The 17,046-nt window shown below is 38.0% G+C and overlaps 2 protein-coding genes across 7 annotated transcripts in view; one reads left to right on the top strand and one right to left on the bottom strand.

Moving 5' to 3' along the window:
* The window catches only part of zfyve28 (zinc finger, FYVE domain containing 28), a 40,733-nt gene extending 36,911 nt beyond the window's left edge, over nucleotides 1–3,822 (bottom strand). For all 3 annotated transcript variants that reach the window (XM_058090788.1, XM_058090786.1, XM_058090787.1), the window contains exon 1: nucleotides 3,455–3,822. In XM_058090788.1, the coding sequence (XP_057946771.1) occupies nucleotides 3,455–3,490 (36 nt within the window). In that variant the 5' untranslated portion in view covers nucleotides 3,491–3,822. The remainder of the gene's footprint in view (nucleotides 1–3,454) is intronic.
* Nucleotides 3,345–16,979, top strand: LOC131140401 (cilia- and flagella-associated protein 99-like). Of its 4 annotated transcripts, none has more exons than XM_058090795.1 (16): nucleotides 3,345–3,603; nucleotides 4,616–4,762; nucleotides 4,834–4,978; nucleotides 5,050–5,144; nucleotides 5,237–5,343; nucleotides 6,313–6,481; nucleotides 8,301–8,381; nucleotides 8,448–8,516; nucleotides 8,582–8,665; nucleotides 8,752–8,837; nucleotides 10,852–11,056; nucleotides 14,161–14,305; nucleotides 14,399–14,550; nucleotides 15,217–15,422; nucleotides 15,487–15,691; nucleotides 15,791–16,979. In XM_058090795.1, the coding sequence occupies exons 2-16, from the start codon at nucleotides 4,649–4,651 to the stop codon at nucleotides 15,884–15,886; spliced, it is 1,959 nt and encodes a 652-aa protein (XP_057946778.1). In that variant the 5' UTR covers nucleotides 3,345–3,603; nucleotides 4,616–4,648; the 3' UTR covers nucleotides 15,887–16,979. The 4 variants fall into 4 exon arrangements, with proteins under 4 accessions (XP_057946778.1, XP_057946777.1, XP_057946779.1 ...); XM_058090794.1 differs by having other exon boundaries at nucleotides 4,630–4,762; XM_058090796.1 differs by having other exon boundaries at nucleotides 4,630–4,762; nucleotides 15,794–16,979.
* The last annotated feature ends 67 nt before the right edge of the window (nucleotides 16,980–17,046 follow it).

The raw sequence follows: 17,046 nt of genomic DNA on the forward strand, positions 1-17,046 counted from the left end.
GAAGAGGAATGGAGAAGTGACCGTCTGCAAAGCACAAAGTGGTAGGTATTATATTTATTACTTTTTTTTTTTTTTATTGTGACAAGTTGTTCCTTCAGAAAAAAAAAATCATATTTATGAAGCAACTGAATGGAAATGTACTAAAGTTATGTAAACTACTTATTCAGCGATATCATTTGTACACCCAGTGGGTACATTAGAATAATGTACAGTACAAGTGTTGCACAAGATTTTTTTCAATAGGACAGTTACTCACACAGTGGTCACTATAAATAGCATGAGTACAGAATTACTGTCAAGCGTAGACCACACAGATCATTCTTAATCGACCTCTGGCAAGCAAACACGCTGCGTTTCCTCTGAGACAAACTAAACGTATATAGCGATGATAAAGCACATATACATTGAGCAACTTGTTTGTTGCATTAAATGCATTTCCTACACCTAAACGTTGTGTAAAATAAGGTTCCTTGTCCAAAGTGCTGCATTTGACATATTTTAGGCAGTTCATTTAAAAAGGCACCCAAGGATTCAATACCCGCTCTGCTTGCATGATTTCAAGAATTACAACATGTCCAATACTCCCTGACTGCAAGCAGCAAAGGCTGGACCTTGGAGATGCTGATTTAGCAGGACACCAGCCTTCCATACCTTTACCAATTATCGGTATGGTCAGACTTAAGGGATCGTAACATGCCGAATTCACATCCAGCAAAGGCAAAAAAATGACATACTCAACCATGAGGAAGTGGACATATACCAGAAGTAATCAGGGAAAAATGACTATAATACACATTTTGACAATTTCTATTCATAATGTGGATGTTTTTCCCCAAACAAACATAGGTTTAAGAACATAAAAGTCTAAAAAAAAAAAATACAAAACTGATTTTCCTTTATTTAACACAATTTCTACTAACACTTGAGTTGAATTTATACTGTAAGACTTTGATTATCATTGATAAACTGCACTACCTGATAATGACTATTGATGTTATTATAAAGGTTTTAAATACACATTTTGACAATTTCTATTCATAATGTAGATGTTTTTCCCCAAACAAACATAGGTTTAAGAACATAAAAGTTAAAAAAAATACAATATTTAACACAATTTCTACTAACACTGGTGAGTTAAATTTATACTGTAAGACTTGGATTATCATTGATAAACTGCACTACCTGATAATGACTATTGATGTTATTTATAAAGGTTTTAAATACACATTTTGACAATTTCTATTCATAATGTGGATGTTTTTCCCCAAACAAACAGGTTTAAGAACATAAAAGTAAAAAAAATACAATATTTAACACAATTTCTACTAACACTGGTGAGTTGAATTTATACTGTAAGACTTTGATTATCATTGATAAACTGCACTACCTGATAATGACTATTGATGTTATTTATAAAGGTTTTAAATACACATTTTGACAATTTCTATTCATAATATGGATGTTTTTCTCTAAACAAACATGTTTAAGAACATAAAAGTAAAAAAAAATACAATATTTAACACAATTTCTACTAACACTGGTGAGTTGAATTTATACTGTAAGACTTTGATTATCATTGAAAAACTGCACTACCTGATAATGACTATTGATGTTATTTATAAAGGTTTTAAATACACATTTTGACAATTTCTATTCATAATATAGATGTTTTTCCCCAAACATAGGTTTAAGAACATAAAAGTAAAAAAAAAACAATATTTAACACAATTTCTACTAACACTGGTGAGTTGAATTTATACTGTAAGACTTGGATTATCATTGAAAAACTGCACTACCTGATAATGACTATTGATGTTATTTATAAAGGTTTTAAATACACATTTTGACAATTTCTATTCATAACGTGCATGTTTTTCCCCAAACAAACATAGGTTTAAGAACATAAAAGTTAAAAAAAATACATTATTTAACACAATTTCTACTAACACTGGTGAGTTAAATTTATACTGTAAGACTTTGATTATCATTGATAAACTGCACTACCTGATAATGACTATTGATGTTATTTATAAAGGTTTTAAATACACATTTTGACAATTTATATTCGTAATGTAGATGTTTTTCCCCAAACATGGGTTTAAGAACATAAAAGTTAAAAAAAATACAATATTTAACACAATTTCTACTAACACTGGTGAGTTGAATTTATACTGTAAGACTTTGATTATCATTGATAAACTGCACTACCCGATAATGACTATTGATGTTATTTATAAAGGTTTTAAATACACATTTTGACAATTTCTATTCATAATGTGGATGTTTTTCCCCAAACATAGGTTTAAGAACATAAAAGTAAAAAAAAACATAAAAGTAAAAATAATTCAATATTTAACACAATTTCTACTAACACTGGTGAGTTGAATTTATACTGTAAGACTTTGATTATCATTGATAAACTGCACTACCCGATAATGACTATTGATGTTATTTATAAAGGTTTTAAATACACATTTTTGACTATTTCTATTCATAATGTAGATGTTTTTCCCCAAACATAGGTTTAAGAACATAAAAGTCTAAAAAATATATACAAAACTGACTTTCCTTTATTTAACACAATTTCTACTAACACTGGTGAGTTGAATTTATACTGTAAGACTTTGATTATCATTAATAAACTGCACTACCTGATAATGACTATTGATGTTATTTATAAAGGTTTTAAATACACATTTTGACAATTTCTATTCATAACGTGCATGTTTTTCCCCAAACAAACATAGGTTTAAGAACATAAAAGTAAAAAAAATATATATTATTTAACACAATTTCTACTAACACTGGTGAGTTGAATTTATACTGTAAGACTTTGATTATCATTGCTAAACTGCACTACCTGATAATGACTATTGATGTTATTTATAAAGGTTTTAAATACACATTTTGACAATTTCTATTCATAATGTGGATGTTTTTCCCCCAAACAAACATAGGTTTAAGAACATAAAAGTCCAAAAAAAAAGACAAAACTGACTTTCCTTTATTTAACACAATTTCTACTAACACTGGTGAGTTGAATTTATACTGTAAGAATTTGATTATCATTGATAAACTGCACTACCTGGTAATGACTATTAATGTTATTTATAAAGGTTTTAAATGGTTTTAAGTGTCTGCAATCACAACCTCTGGAGACAATAAATCAACTGAGAGGTATATAATACAGCGATATAGAGAGAGCATTGTCATGTTTTTTTTTCTTTGTGTACCTCTTAACAAAAGGGGTGAATAACAACAAGGGGAGGGGGGGCACTGCCTGCATGTCAACATCAGGATCACACCGGCTAATGTTAGCAGATGTGTGACACTCGCGGGGAAGGGGGGCTGGCTAGCCAACCACACTGCTGCTAGCTCCCACCCCGGAGTACCAAATTAATTAAAATAAACTAAACGGTGGAATGACACGGCGAGTGAATCCAAGATAACTTACCTTGGGCTTGTAGAGCCACTTTCGAAAGCGGTTCATCGTTACCTCGCCACCTTCCCTTGTCACCGAGCCCTTCGTCTTCTTCTCCGGCGGTCCCTGTGTGTCTTGACAGCCTCGTTCGGCTGCTAAGCTAGCTAGCGACGGTGGCTAAGGTAAAACAAAATATACAATACACTAACACACTGGAGGGTAACCTGTACTAAATTTAACAAAACGACTCCAAATACTGAATACGGGGGATATTTTGAGTTATTTCCACATCTCCGGGTTTTGCTGCCTGTCTCTCCCCCCACACCGTCCGGCCACTTCCGAAGTCCAGAGCGTTCAGACAGAGAAGACCGACGACTGCGCTGCTCTGTTGCCGGTCCAATATTACCGGATGACAGTCACGTTGACAACATTCACCTCCCACTTTCTCAGGAAGTGATGCATTCACGTACAGCTCTCACAACATCGGAAATCACAAAACACATAATTTGTACTTTATGCACCACGTCGTTACTTTAAAAAATCTAATATTTTTTATAACAAAGACACAATTATTTTGTGTATGTTCAATGAAAAGCAGATTACTTTAATCTGATTTCTACATTGTGAGACCATATACCCAAAACATATTTGCATGTGCTTTCGGTAATCAGCTTTGTTCTACAAAGCCCTAAACGTGATGTGAATTGACCTAACGTTACCACAATTAAAAATAGCATCATATTATCTGACCTTAATAAATAATAATAAATTAATCCAGATTCAAATGATCATTTATATTATCCGAAGTTTAATAGAAACATTAATTTCCAACGGAACACGAAGGCAGCACATTGGTTTCACCCTACGTCACACCACACTACGTCATTTTGTTATGGTAGCTAAACAAAGGATCAGGATGTTGACACTTTTGATAATCCAAAACAAATGTACCACACTGATGATGAATGAATTATCACAATATGAAAATAAAATTCGACATTTTTTTTAATTTGTACAATATCTTCCTTTCATGCAATTTTTTTTAGAGTTCTATTTCTGTTGACATCAATGTTGCTACGCGACGCTTGACCATAGCAACGAGAGGAAAACAAGCCGCAAATCGAATCCAGCTTGGGTGTATATTTTTATTATTGATTTAAAGTTTCAGTGTTTCGAAGTGCTAACTTTTTCCAGAAGGCTCATTCTAGCTTAAGTGTGGCTGTAAAAATGGCAAAAAACTACGGATCGCTTATCAAGGAGGCCATTGTACTACTCGAAAAGTACACTGCTAGCAAACACAATTCAGACGAGTTTACTGAAGATGCAACGAAAGATCTGCAGGTATGACATGAACAACATGAATACGGCTGTTATTATGAATTATAATAATAATAAAAGTAAACATTTTATAGGATATGGACGTTCTGGATAAGGAGTTCCTGATTGATGTTGTCTCAGGTTGTCTTGAGCATAAAAGTTTATTGGACATTGTCATCAATCCCTTCTATAACCTCGATGCTAAAATCAGACGTAAAGAACATCACTGGCAGTTGTCAGGTAATTTCATTCAATTAGTTTCATTTTTAATATAAACTCACAGTCGATGTTAATGTTTATGTTGTTCTCAGTGATCTGTTACCTCACAATATTCCACCTTGATGACCTTGGACTCCAGACCTTCAGCAACATTGTCTGCTCTTTGGATATTAAGAAAATGCACACTGTGAGAATATTGTTACACTTTGAAAGATAATTCAACCAAAGCATATATGATATATCCTATATGATATTCTTATGTCTTTGTTTTCATTGCAGTTCATAAGTTTCCTCTTTACAAACCTCGCCACTTGGATACAAGATGAGTGGAGTTGCATCTATGATGTTGAATATGTGAGGGAGCGTTGGATTGGTCCTCTTTTAAGGTGACAGATGGAGTAAAAAGCTTTTAAGCAACAGTAGTTAGCTGCACTTTAAACCCGAATGTTCAAAGTACTTAAATAAATGAAATTATGCATATTCAAAGTTCTTAAAAAAAAGTACTAATAACTTAATTATGTCAAGTTCATTTAACATGTTGTTCCATTTTGAGTACTTTTAACTAATATGTTTTGATGAAATTGAACTAAGACAGTTTACATACAACTTAAGACACTGCAAATCGGAATGCTCAAAAAAATTAATTGGTATAAGTACATATATTCATTCATTCATTTTCAACCGCTTTTCCTCATAAGGGTCGCACAGGGTGCTGGAGCCTATCCCAGCTGTCTTGGGCGAGAGGCGGGGTACACCCTGGACTGGTGGCCAGCCAATCACAGGGCACATATAGACAAACAACCATTCACACTCACATTCATACCTGTGGACAATTTGGAGTCGTCAATTAACCTAGCATGTTTTTGGAATGTGGGAGGAAGTCCCCGGAGAAAGCCCACGCATGCCGAGTGTGGAATTGAACCCGGGTATCCTAGCTGTGAGGTCTGCATGCTAACCACTCATTCATTCATTTTGTACCGCTTATCCTCACGAAGGTCGCTGGGTCAGCCTATCCCAGTTGTCTTCGGGCGAGAGGCGGGGTACACCCTGGACCCTGGACTGATTGGCCAGCCAATCACAGGGCACATATAGACAACCATTCACACTCACATTCATACCTATGGACAATTTGGAGTCGCTAATTAACCTAGCATGTTTTTTGGAATGTGGGAAAACCCACACAAAACTCCACACAGAGATGGCCGAGGGTGGAATCGAACCCTGGTCTCCTATCTGTGAGGTCTGCGCGCTAACCACTCGTGTCAACTGATTGCCTCACTTTTTTTGAGTTCTGTTAACTTATTCGTGTTTACAGTGTGTTTCACAATCCACATTCATTCCTTTTTCTACTCCAGGCGGCGCTCTGAAATTGAGACGCTCATGGAGCGGCTCGTCGCCAAAGAGACGCAGTTGCAGAGCATGCCAGCCAAAACTACTGAGCCGGTGGGATTCTCTTTTTTAAAACGCAAACCACATTCTCCACCTCAGCCTCCACGCAGCCCTCTGCTGGAAAAACACAGACCAGTAAGAAGAATACACATTTTACACACTAGTGTACCAGTGTGGGATACAATCCCACTCAATGACTGTAAGCGTGGATGTGAGAATGAATGGTTCTCTATAGAGCAGGGGTCTCAAACTCAATTTACCTGGGGGCCACTGGAGCTAGGGTCTGGGCAAGGCTGGGCCGCATCAGGTTTTCCAAAAAAAAACAAAGAACGCATTTATTAAAAACAGAAAAATATACAAACTTTTTCAGTGCTTTGGTTCCGATTTTCTACAATAAAAGCTCTGATAAAACATTCCACTGTTCTCAAATATCTTAATTTTTATTTTTCTGCACAAAATAAGATGAAAAATAAATAAACAAATCAAGAATAAAGAAAATCAATCAATCAGTAATAAAAAAATATAATAATAATAAAACAGCAAATAATAAAAACTTAAGAAACCACATATAGTTGGTGGGTAGACAAATTATTTTTTTCAGATTAAAATGAACAAAGCATTATTAGAGCCCTGTAGACATGACAAAACACGACTATAGTCATATTTATACTCTTTTTATTTACAACATATTGCGCAACTGCAGGGTCTTGAGACACATGCTAACTCGCAAACTAGAGAGCTCGCGACCGAAACGGTAGCCTTCAAGTTATTTCCTTTCAACTTAAATAGCCAAAAACGTACCACTTCCACATGGATAGGGAGGATAACTATTAACAGTTATTTAACCTTTAACATGAACATTAATCAAACGTAATAATTTTTTCTGGGTACATGATACCATACAGCAGGGGTGCTCATTAAGTCGATCGCGAGCTACCGGTCGATCGCGGAGGTGGTACTGGTCGATCGCTGGTCGATCGCGGCGTGACATTAAAAAAAATATCATCCCAGTATCAATGCCGTCACTTGATTGATATACAGGGCAGCCATTCAGATGACAACTGAATGTTGCCCTTCGGGTGACCAATCAAATCAAACAACGTCTCTAAGTGCAGCAGAACTTACGATGTCAGCCTATCATCCATCCCCGTTACTTGATTGACATACAGGACAACCAATCAGATGACAACTGAATTTTGACCTTTAGGTCACCGCTCATGCGTAAACAACGATGCAAAGTGCTTAAGCTAGTCGGCGAATTGCGTTAGATTTTAAGCCCTCGCTAAAGTTTATGGTCACTAAAATGAGTGAAGGAGCTGGACCAAGTAAAAAGGCAAAAACTGGACCAAGTTAAAAGGCAAAAAACATATCACTTCCATACGGATATGGAATATTATACGGATATTATGATACGGATATTATCCATGACTGATAAACATTTGTAAGTGTGCGTGAGGCTGGCTATCAGCAGCTACTGTCCGGACTATGCATCCCTGGCTGGTTCAATTCAGTGCAAGTCATCAAAGTAAACTCAGGTAATTACAAAAAAAATTAATAGTTAATTATGTGTGTTTTGCAATATTGGCTCATTTGGTTATGTAAGGTACATCAACATACATTGTACGTACAAATAATCCTCAATACATTTGAAAATAAATAGATGTTTTGCATTTTTGTAGTGGGTAGATCATTTTGACTCGGTCATTTTAAAAGTAGCTCGCATGCTGAAAAAGTGTGAGCACCCCTGCCATACAGCATCCATATCAAACTTGCGCGGGCCGCACTAACATTAAACTTTCATATCAAGGCGGGGGCCGCCGCGTGTTTGAGACCCCTGCTATAGAGTCTATGAGTCTATGAGTTTGAGACCCCTGCTGTACAGGACAAGTGGTACAAAAGACATACTTGCATGTATTTTGCTTTAAAGTGTATTCCACTACTCTTACTTTTGCAGGTACCAAACAGCACATACGATATTGGAAAAGAGGTTCACATGATAGACGAGCTCAAACAAAAGAATCATCAAATGACTGAGGTAGCCAAAATGCAAAGTCACCTGACCTGGCATATTTATTCACATCCTGTCTGTTCTTCACTGAAGGCTCTGCTTCATGAGGCAACGACGACGCCATTCAGATGTGCCAATCCCAGAAAATCTGACCACACCAAGGTATCAACTATCTTCTGCTCTGCGTGTAATTCAAAATAAATTGATCACTTGAATGTATCACGCAGAGAGTCATGGCCCAAATTAAGGAAGAGATGGACTCCAAGCTCAAGTTCAGTGCCGTACACAAATGTGAACGTTCGCCTGCTAAGGTGAGAATTGAGGATTCCAGCCTGGCGGCATTAAAAGACTTGAATTCAGTTGAATGAAATATCAACTTGCAACTCACTTCTCTTAGAAAATGTGGCCAGTGAAACTCAACAGTGCCACTATCCTACGCCAGGGGGCACTACATAACCGTAAGGTGGAGGAGGAGGTGCAGAGGTAGCTGCTTTTTTTTGTTACTGTCAAGATAGCAGCACTCAGCAACATTCATTCATTCATTTTCTACCGCTTATCCTCATAAGGGTTGCGGGGGTGCTGGAGCCTATCCCAGCTGTCTTTGGGGCGAGAGGCGGGGTGCACCCTGGACTGGTGGCCAGCCAATCACAGGGCACATATAGACAAACAACCATTCACACTCACATTCATACCTATGGACAATTTGGAGCCGCCAATTAACCTAGCATGTTTTTGGAATGTGGGAGGAAACCGGAGTACCCGGGAAAAAAAACCCACGCATGCACGGGGAGAACATGCAAACTCCACACAGAGATGGCCGAGGGTGGGGAAAAATAAAATAAGAAGCCCAAAAGTTACCACACAAAATAGGAGGAGAACTCATTCATTCATTCATTTTCTACCGCAGGAGTTGTGGGGGTGCTGGAGCCTATCCCAGCTGTCTCCAGGTGAGAGGCGGGGTACGCCTCATTTTCAAATGAAATAAAACCATAAAAATAAAAAATAAAAAATAAAAAAATTAATTAAAAAAATAAAATTAAATAAAATTAAATTATATTAGGAAAAACAGTTACTGATTGTAAAAGTACCAGATGGAGGGGTAGGATTTAATAAGCTTTGCTTCTTCCTACTCCTTTTGGACATGTGGAACTGTGAACTGATTATGTGATGCATTCAATTGTAATCTGATGCATGTTCAAATGAAATAAAACCATTAAAAAATAAATTAAATAAATTAAAAACTTTTTTATTAAAAAAATACAATCAAATAAAACTAAATTATATTAGGAAAGCAGGAAGTGAACAAATGTAACAGTTACTGATTATAAAAGTACCAGATGGAGGGGTAGGATTTATTAAGCTTTGCTTCTTCCTACTCCTTTTGGACATGTGGAACTATGAACTGATTATGTGATGCATTCAATTGTAATCTGATGCATGTTCAAATGAAATAAAACCATAAAAAATAAATTAAATAAATTAAAAACTTTTTTTATTAAAAAAATACAATAAAATAAAATAAAATTATATTAGGAAAGCAGGAAGTGAACAAATGTAACAGTTACTGATTGTAAAAGTACCAGATGGAGGGGTAGGATTTAATAAGCTTTGCTTCTTCCTACTCCTTTTGGACATGTGGAACTATGAACTGATTATGTGATGCATTCAATTGTAATCTGATGCATGTTCAAATGAAATAAAACCATAAAAAATAAATTAAATAAATTAAAAACTTTTTTTATTAAAAAAATACAATAAAATAAAATAAAATTATATTAGGAAAGCAGGAAGTGAACAAATGTAACAGTTACTGATTGTAAAAGTACCAGATGGAGGGGTAGGATTTAATAAGCTTTGCTTCTTCCTACTCCTTTTGGACATGTGGAACTGTGAACTGATTATGTGATGCATTCAATTGTAATCTGATGCATGTTCAAATGAAATAAAACCATTAAAAAATAAATTAAATAAATTAAAAACTTTTTTATTAAAAAAATACAATCAAATAAAACTAAATTATATTAGGAAAGCAGGAAGTGAACAAATGTAACAGTTACTGATTATAAAAGTACCAGATGGAGGGGTAGGATTTATTAAGCTTTGCTTCTTCCTACTCCTTTTGGACATGTGGAACTATGAACTGATTATGTGATGCATTCAATTGTAATCTGATGCATGTTCAAATGAAATAAAACCATAAAAAATAAATTAAATAAATTAAAAACTTTTTTTATTAAAAAAATACAATAAAATAAAATAAAATTATATTAGGAAAGCAGGAAGTGAACAAATGTAACAGTTACTGATTGTAAAAGTACCAGATGGAGGGGTAGGATTTAATAAGCTTTGCTTCTTCCTACTCCTTTTGGACATGTGGAACTGTGAACTGATTATGTGATGCATTCAATTGTAATCTGATGCACGTTCAAATGAAATTCAACCATTACCATTACCATATGGGCTTATCGCTTAGCTCCATTTGTTTGTGTTGACACAGAATAGCCACTCTGGCTGGGGGAGCGTATGAGCTTTCTCCTTTTCTTCAATGGCAAAAAGAAATGCAAGAAAAAGAACGTCGGGAGAAGTTGGCAAGGATTCAGCAGAAACATGCGGAAGTTCTGATGAGTCGTTTTGAGATGGCACTCAGTCGCGCACAAACAATGGAACATAAAAAGAAGACGGCTCTGCTCACAAAAGAAGAGGTGGGTGCACTAAATACACTACACACACACTTGTACAGTATAGTGGTATATATTTACTATCCTCTGAAAATAAGTAAGCTGCAATGTTCCACCTACCTTCTGCTTGAGGATGTCCCACAGGTCTGAAGACACACTTGGCCACTCCGTCACCGTCAAGCTTCTTCAACAAGACCCTTCTGTCACATCCTAAGGAAGGGGATCATGTTGTTTTAGAATGTCACAGTATACATTGGAATTCCTGTTTCCCTCAATGAACCATAGCTCCCCAGAGCACTCATGCTACCCCAAGCTATGGCGCTGCCACTGCCATGCTTGAGTGCTCTTTATCTTTATCTTCAAGGGGTCTAACATGTAAAGGCCCTCTGATGTACTCGTTCCTGATCCTATCCATCCTGGTCACTCCCAATGAGAACCTCAGCATCCTCATCTCTGCTACCTCCAGTTCTGCTTTTACCAATATATTCACTATCTCACCTCTGGACATGTCTGAACCATCTCAGTCTGGCCTCTCAGACCCCTTTATCGTGTAATGTCCCTCTGATGTACTCGTTCCTGATCCTATCCATCATGGTCACTCCCAATGAGAACCTCACAATCCTCATCTCTGCTACCTCCAGTTCTGCTTTTACCAATATATTCACTATCTCACCTCTGGACATGTCCGAACCATCTCAGTCTGGCCTCTCTGACTTTATCTTCAAGGGGTCTATCGTGTAATGTCCCTCTGATGTACTCGTTCCTGATCCTATCCATCATGGTCACTCCCAATGAGAACTTCACAATCCTCGTCTCTGCTACCTCCAGTTCTGCTTCCTGTGTTTTCCTCAGTGGCACTGTCTGTAGGCCAAACAACATGGCTGGTCTCACCACAGTTTTGTATACCTTTCCTTTCATTTTAGATGAAACTCTTCTGTCACAGTATACATTGGAATTCCTGTTTCCCTCAATGAACCGTAGCTCCCCAGAGCACTCATGCTACCCCAAGCTATGGCGCTGCCACTGCCATGCTTGAGTGCTCTTTGTCTTTATCTTCAAGGGGTCTAACATGTAATGGCCCTCTGATGTACTCGCTCCTGATCCTATCCATCCTGGTCATTCCCAATGAGACATGTCCGAACCATCTCAGTCTGGCCTCTCTCACTTTATCTTCAAGGGGTCTATTGTGTAATGTCCCTCTGATGTACTTGTTCCTGATCCTATCCATCATGGTCACTCCCAATGAGAACCTCACAATCCTCATCTCTGCTACCTCCAGTTCTGCTTTTACCAATATATTCACTATCTCACCTCTGGACATGTCCGAAGCATCTCAGTCTGGCCTCTCTGACTTTATCTTCAAGGGGTCTATCGTGTAATGTCCATCTGATGTACTTGTTCCTGATCCTATCCATCATGGTCACTCCCAATGAGAACTTCACAATCCTCGTCTCTGCTACCTCCAGTTCTGCTTCCTGTGTTTTCCTCAGTGGCACTGTCTGTAGGCCAAACAACATGGCTGGTCTCACCACAGTTTTGTATACCTTTCCTTTCATTTTAGATGAAACTCTTCTGTCACAGTATACATTGGAATTCCTGTTTCCCTCAATGAACCGTAGCTCCCCAGAGCACTCATGCTACCCCAAGCTATGGCGCTGCCACTGCCATGCTTGAGTGCTCTTTGTCTTTATCTTCAAGGGGTCTAACATGTAATGGCCCTCTGATGTACTCGCTCCTGATCCTATCCATCCTGGTCACTCCCAATGAGACATGTCCGAACCATCTCAGTCTGGCCTCTCTCACTTTATCTTCAAGGGGTCTATCGTGTAATGTCCCTCTGATGTACTTGTTCCTGATCCTATCCATCATGGTCACTCCCAATGAGAACCTAACAATCCTCATCTCTGCTACCTCCAGTTCTGCTTCGACCAATATATTCACTATCTCACCTCTGGACATGTCCGAACCATCTCAGTCTGGCCTCCCTGACTTTATCTTCAAGGGGTCTATCGTGTAATGTCCCTGTGATGTACTTGTTCCTGATCCTATCCATCATGGTCACTCCCAATGAGAACCTCACAATCCTCATCTCTGCAAATGTTTTGCCAGAGACCTACTTGGTGTCACGCTGTCTGCTCGAAGCGTGTGCCTGAATACAGCGCACCTTGCTGGTCCACACCAGGTGGCTCCTCCCACTCTATTCTCCAGGTCTGGATGAGCACTACAAAACAGAAGCATGTCTTGAAGGCACCTCAACTTTAAATTTTTTCAATGTTTTTAGTCAGAAGCGTTAGAGAAGACTGCACCACGTTTCATATATATAGTACCCTCTCTTGAGAAGATAAACTTTAATAACAACAGTTGCTGAAATGTGAGAGATGCATTCACTTTTCTGAGATACTGAAAGTTCCTTTAATAGTTCCTAACAATTAGGTGTTACAGTAAACCTCGGATATATCGGACTCGGATATATCGGAAATTCGCTCACAACGGACAGATAAAAAAGAAGCGATTTTTCTGTAATGCATTTCCAATAAAAATTCATTGCATATATCGGATTTTTTATAACGGATTTCGCCTATTTCGGACAAAATCTCCAGTCCCGTTCCAATGCATTTGCATTAAATTTCCCTCGCATATATCGATCGGATGGCCGCATCGTTATGCTAATCTTGTTGATGTCACTGGCTATTGTCTTTCTCCTGGCTCCAGATTTAGGTCAAATATAAAAGTGAGTGACGTCAATAATACTAGCACAGCAGTGAATGAGATCTTAACCTCACTATTGGAAATAACGTAGGCCTGACGGGCGTAACAGGGCCTAGCTTAATTAACAATTTGTTATGCTCAGAGTCCAATAAAGTTCAATTCTCATTACCTTACGTCTCTTTTCATTGCCCAGTCCAGGTACATTGGAAACATAGTCAAGGAAGTGCCTTTTTATAACGCATAAAATCCGATTTACGCACATACCGGATATAAATCCGATATATGCGTAAAACGGACATTTTCCGGTATACGCATATAACGGATTTCGCTTATATCGGACAAAACCAGTGGGAACAATTGAATCCGATATATCCGAGGTTTACTGTAGAATAGTATTTCCCATGGTGTCTTTATTGCAGGAATCTCAGCTGACTCTGATACGTGCGCAGAAAAAGTTGCAAGACATGAAAGAAAAGCGAGACATAGTGCAACAAATGTCAGAGAACTGCAAAAAGAACCCCAAAGTTGCCAAAGAGAAGGTGAAGAAGTTCAAACAGAGTGTCGGTAAGCACATTTAACTTCACATTCCGCATAGTGTATTAATCATTTGCATTGGCTTTCCTATTCAAGATGATATATTTTACTCCTTTACCGCAGTAAAAGAAGTCTCAGGGCACAATCAGGAGCTTCTTCTTCAAGCGCAAGAGCAAGCCCAGGCAGAGCTCAACCGAAAGTTTCTAACCATCAGCGAACTCCACGCCATTGAATGCGCTCCTCTTATTAGATTCAAATATTTTGACGACACAGAGGTGAGTGACAGGTCATTCATTCATTCATTTTCTACCGCTTTTCCTCACGAGGGTCGCGGGGGGTGCTGGAGCCTATCCCAGCTGTCTTCTGGCGTGAGGCGGGGTACACCCTAGACTGGTTTGCCAGCCAATCACAGGGCACATATAGACAAAGGTGGAATTGAACTCAGGTCTCCTAGCTGTGTGGCGTGTGTGACGCTAACCACTCGACCGCTGTGCAGCCCAATTGCAAAATTGATGTGGATAAATCAGGGGTCTCAAACTCAATAACTTGTTTTGGCCATTTGTGAATAATGGCTCTCGCTGTGGTTTGCTGTAGTCCCAATGCTTTAGTGGCTTTATAACCTTTTTCAGACTGACAGATCTCAATTAATCTTTTAATTAACCATTCACACTCACATTCATACCTATGGACCATTTGGAGTCGCTAATTAACCTAGCATGTTTTTGGAATGTGGGAGGAAACCGGAGTACCCGGAGAAAACCCACGCATGCACGGGGAGAACATGCAAACTCCACACAGAGATCACCAAGGTTGGAATTGAACCCTGGTCTCCTAGCTGTGAGGTCTGCGCGCTAACCACTAGACCACCGTGCCGCCCTGTGACAGGTCATATTAGATGTAATATAAATTAGCACTGTGTCGTGATTTACGTCTTGTTTCAGATCGCAGGCCACAACCTGCTAGGAGAGATGTCCCACGCCGAGTTGAAGGAACGTTTGTTCTACATGAAGGAAGCCGAGATGAGCGAGCAGCAGAAAAAACGAGAGTGTATCCTGGAGGAGATGGAGAAAAAGAAGCAACTTTTATTGGACAACGTTGACACCATCAACCTCCACAATAGAGCCTTAGCAATAGCTGCTACTATCAGGTTAGGAAAATGTGGAGCTAATGACTCGAGTTTCTGAGTAAACGTTCATTTTGTTACGTTGCAGGAAAGAGGAGGAGAAAGAAGCCAAGATGAGATTGCAGCAGTCTCGAGAGGAGATGTTTGCGGTTCTGCGAAAGAAAGGTGAAGAGACAAAGCAACAATGTCAAAAACTAAAAGAAAGTGAACACAACAAGGCCAAACCCTCAAAGCAGGCATCATCATCACCATCACCATCACACCCTGGTAGAACCAAAGAAGCCAACCACAAAGTATGAAACAGCTTGTTGTGTTTTCTTATAATTAAGATAATCATGCTAACAGCATGCAATATTTTTCCTTTGTCTCTGTCTTCATGGGATGGATTCAAGAAGATAACCTGGGAGGACTTGGAGCAGCGCTTAGAGCAGTATGTCGAGAGGAAAGATCTGACTCTTGTTCCTCGGAGGGGAACATTTAAAAAGTAAATTGAGCAAAGTGGCCTCCAGGTGCTTGATGTCTGCACACTGGAGAAGCTTCAGCATCAAAAAACAATAAAACTACAAAATTACAATACAAATAGTTTCAAAACTGCATCACAGCATAATATAGTAATGCAAATATGCTATTCCAGGGGCCCTCAAACGCCTCATAAAAAGGGATTATATTTTTCTTCAATTCATAGTACATATTAGTGTTTTAGTCTTAATTCATGTGCTTAAAATTACAATACAAATAGTTTCAAGTCTGCATCACAGCATAATATAGCAATCCAAATATCGTCAAACGTCTCATAAAAAGGGATAATATTTTTTCTTCAATTGATAGTACATATTAGTGTTTTAGTCTTAATTCATGTGCTTAAAATTACAATACAAATAGTTTCAAGACTGCATCACAGCATAATATAGCAATCCAAATATCCTATTCCAGGGGCCCTCAAACGTCTCGTAAAAAGGGATAATATTTTTCTTCAATTCATAGTACATATTAGTGTTTTAGTCTTAATTCATGTGCTTAAAATTACAATACAAATAGTTTTAAGACTGCATCACAGCATAAAATAGCAATCCAAATATCCTATTCCAGGGGCCCTCAAACGTCTCATAAAAAGGGATAATATTTTTCTTCAATTGATAGTACATATTAGTGTTTTAGTCTTAATTCATGTGCTTAAAATTACAATACAAATAGTTTCAAGACTGCATCACAGCATAATATAGCAATCCAAATATCCTATTCCAGGGGCCCTCAAACGCCTCATAAAAAGGGATTATATTTTTCTTCAATTGATAGTACATATTAGTGTTTTAGTCTTAATTCATGTGCTTTTTCATGTGCTTTTGTCAGTGCAGTACAAGGATGTGGATCTCCAAATGTCTAAATACGCACCTGCACAAGGGGCACAACATAAGGGGTGACGTCATCAGTGTATTATAATTAGACGTTTGGTGCGTGTTTGATCTTATCAAATGGCATCACCAACGCGCAATCACGTTCTCTAATTATTTTAAAATCTATGACGGTTAACTTATAATTTACGAACGGAGCGTAATGTACTAAGCAGCATACCAAAACATGTTATCCAAATACTGTTTTGACAGTTTGTTATAAATAAAGTTATTTTGAAAACTGTACCGTGTTTTGC

This window comes from Doryrhamphus excisus, chromosome 13, assembly GCF_030265055.1.
Source record: "Doryrhamphus excisus isolate RoL2022-K1 chromosome 13, RoL_Dexc_1.0, whole genome shotgun sequence".
Lineage (NCBI taxonomy): Eukaryota > Metazoa > Chordata > Actinopteri > Syngnathiformes > Syngnathidae > Doryrhamphus > Doryrhamphus excisus.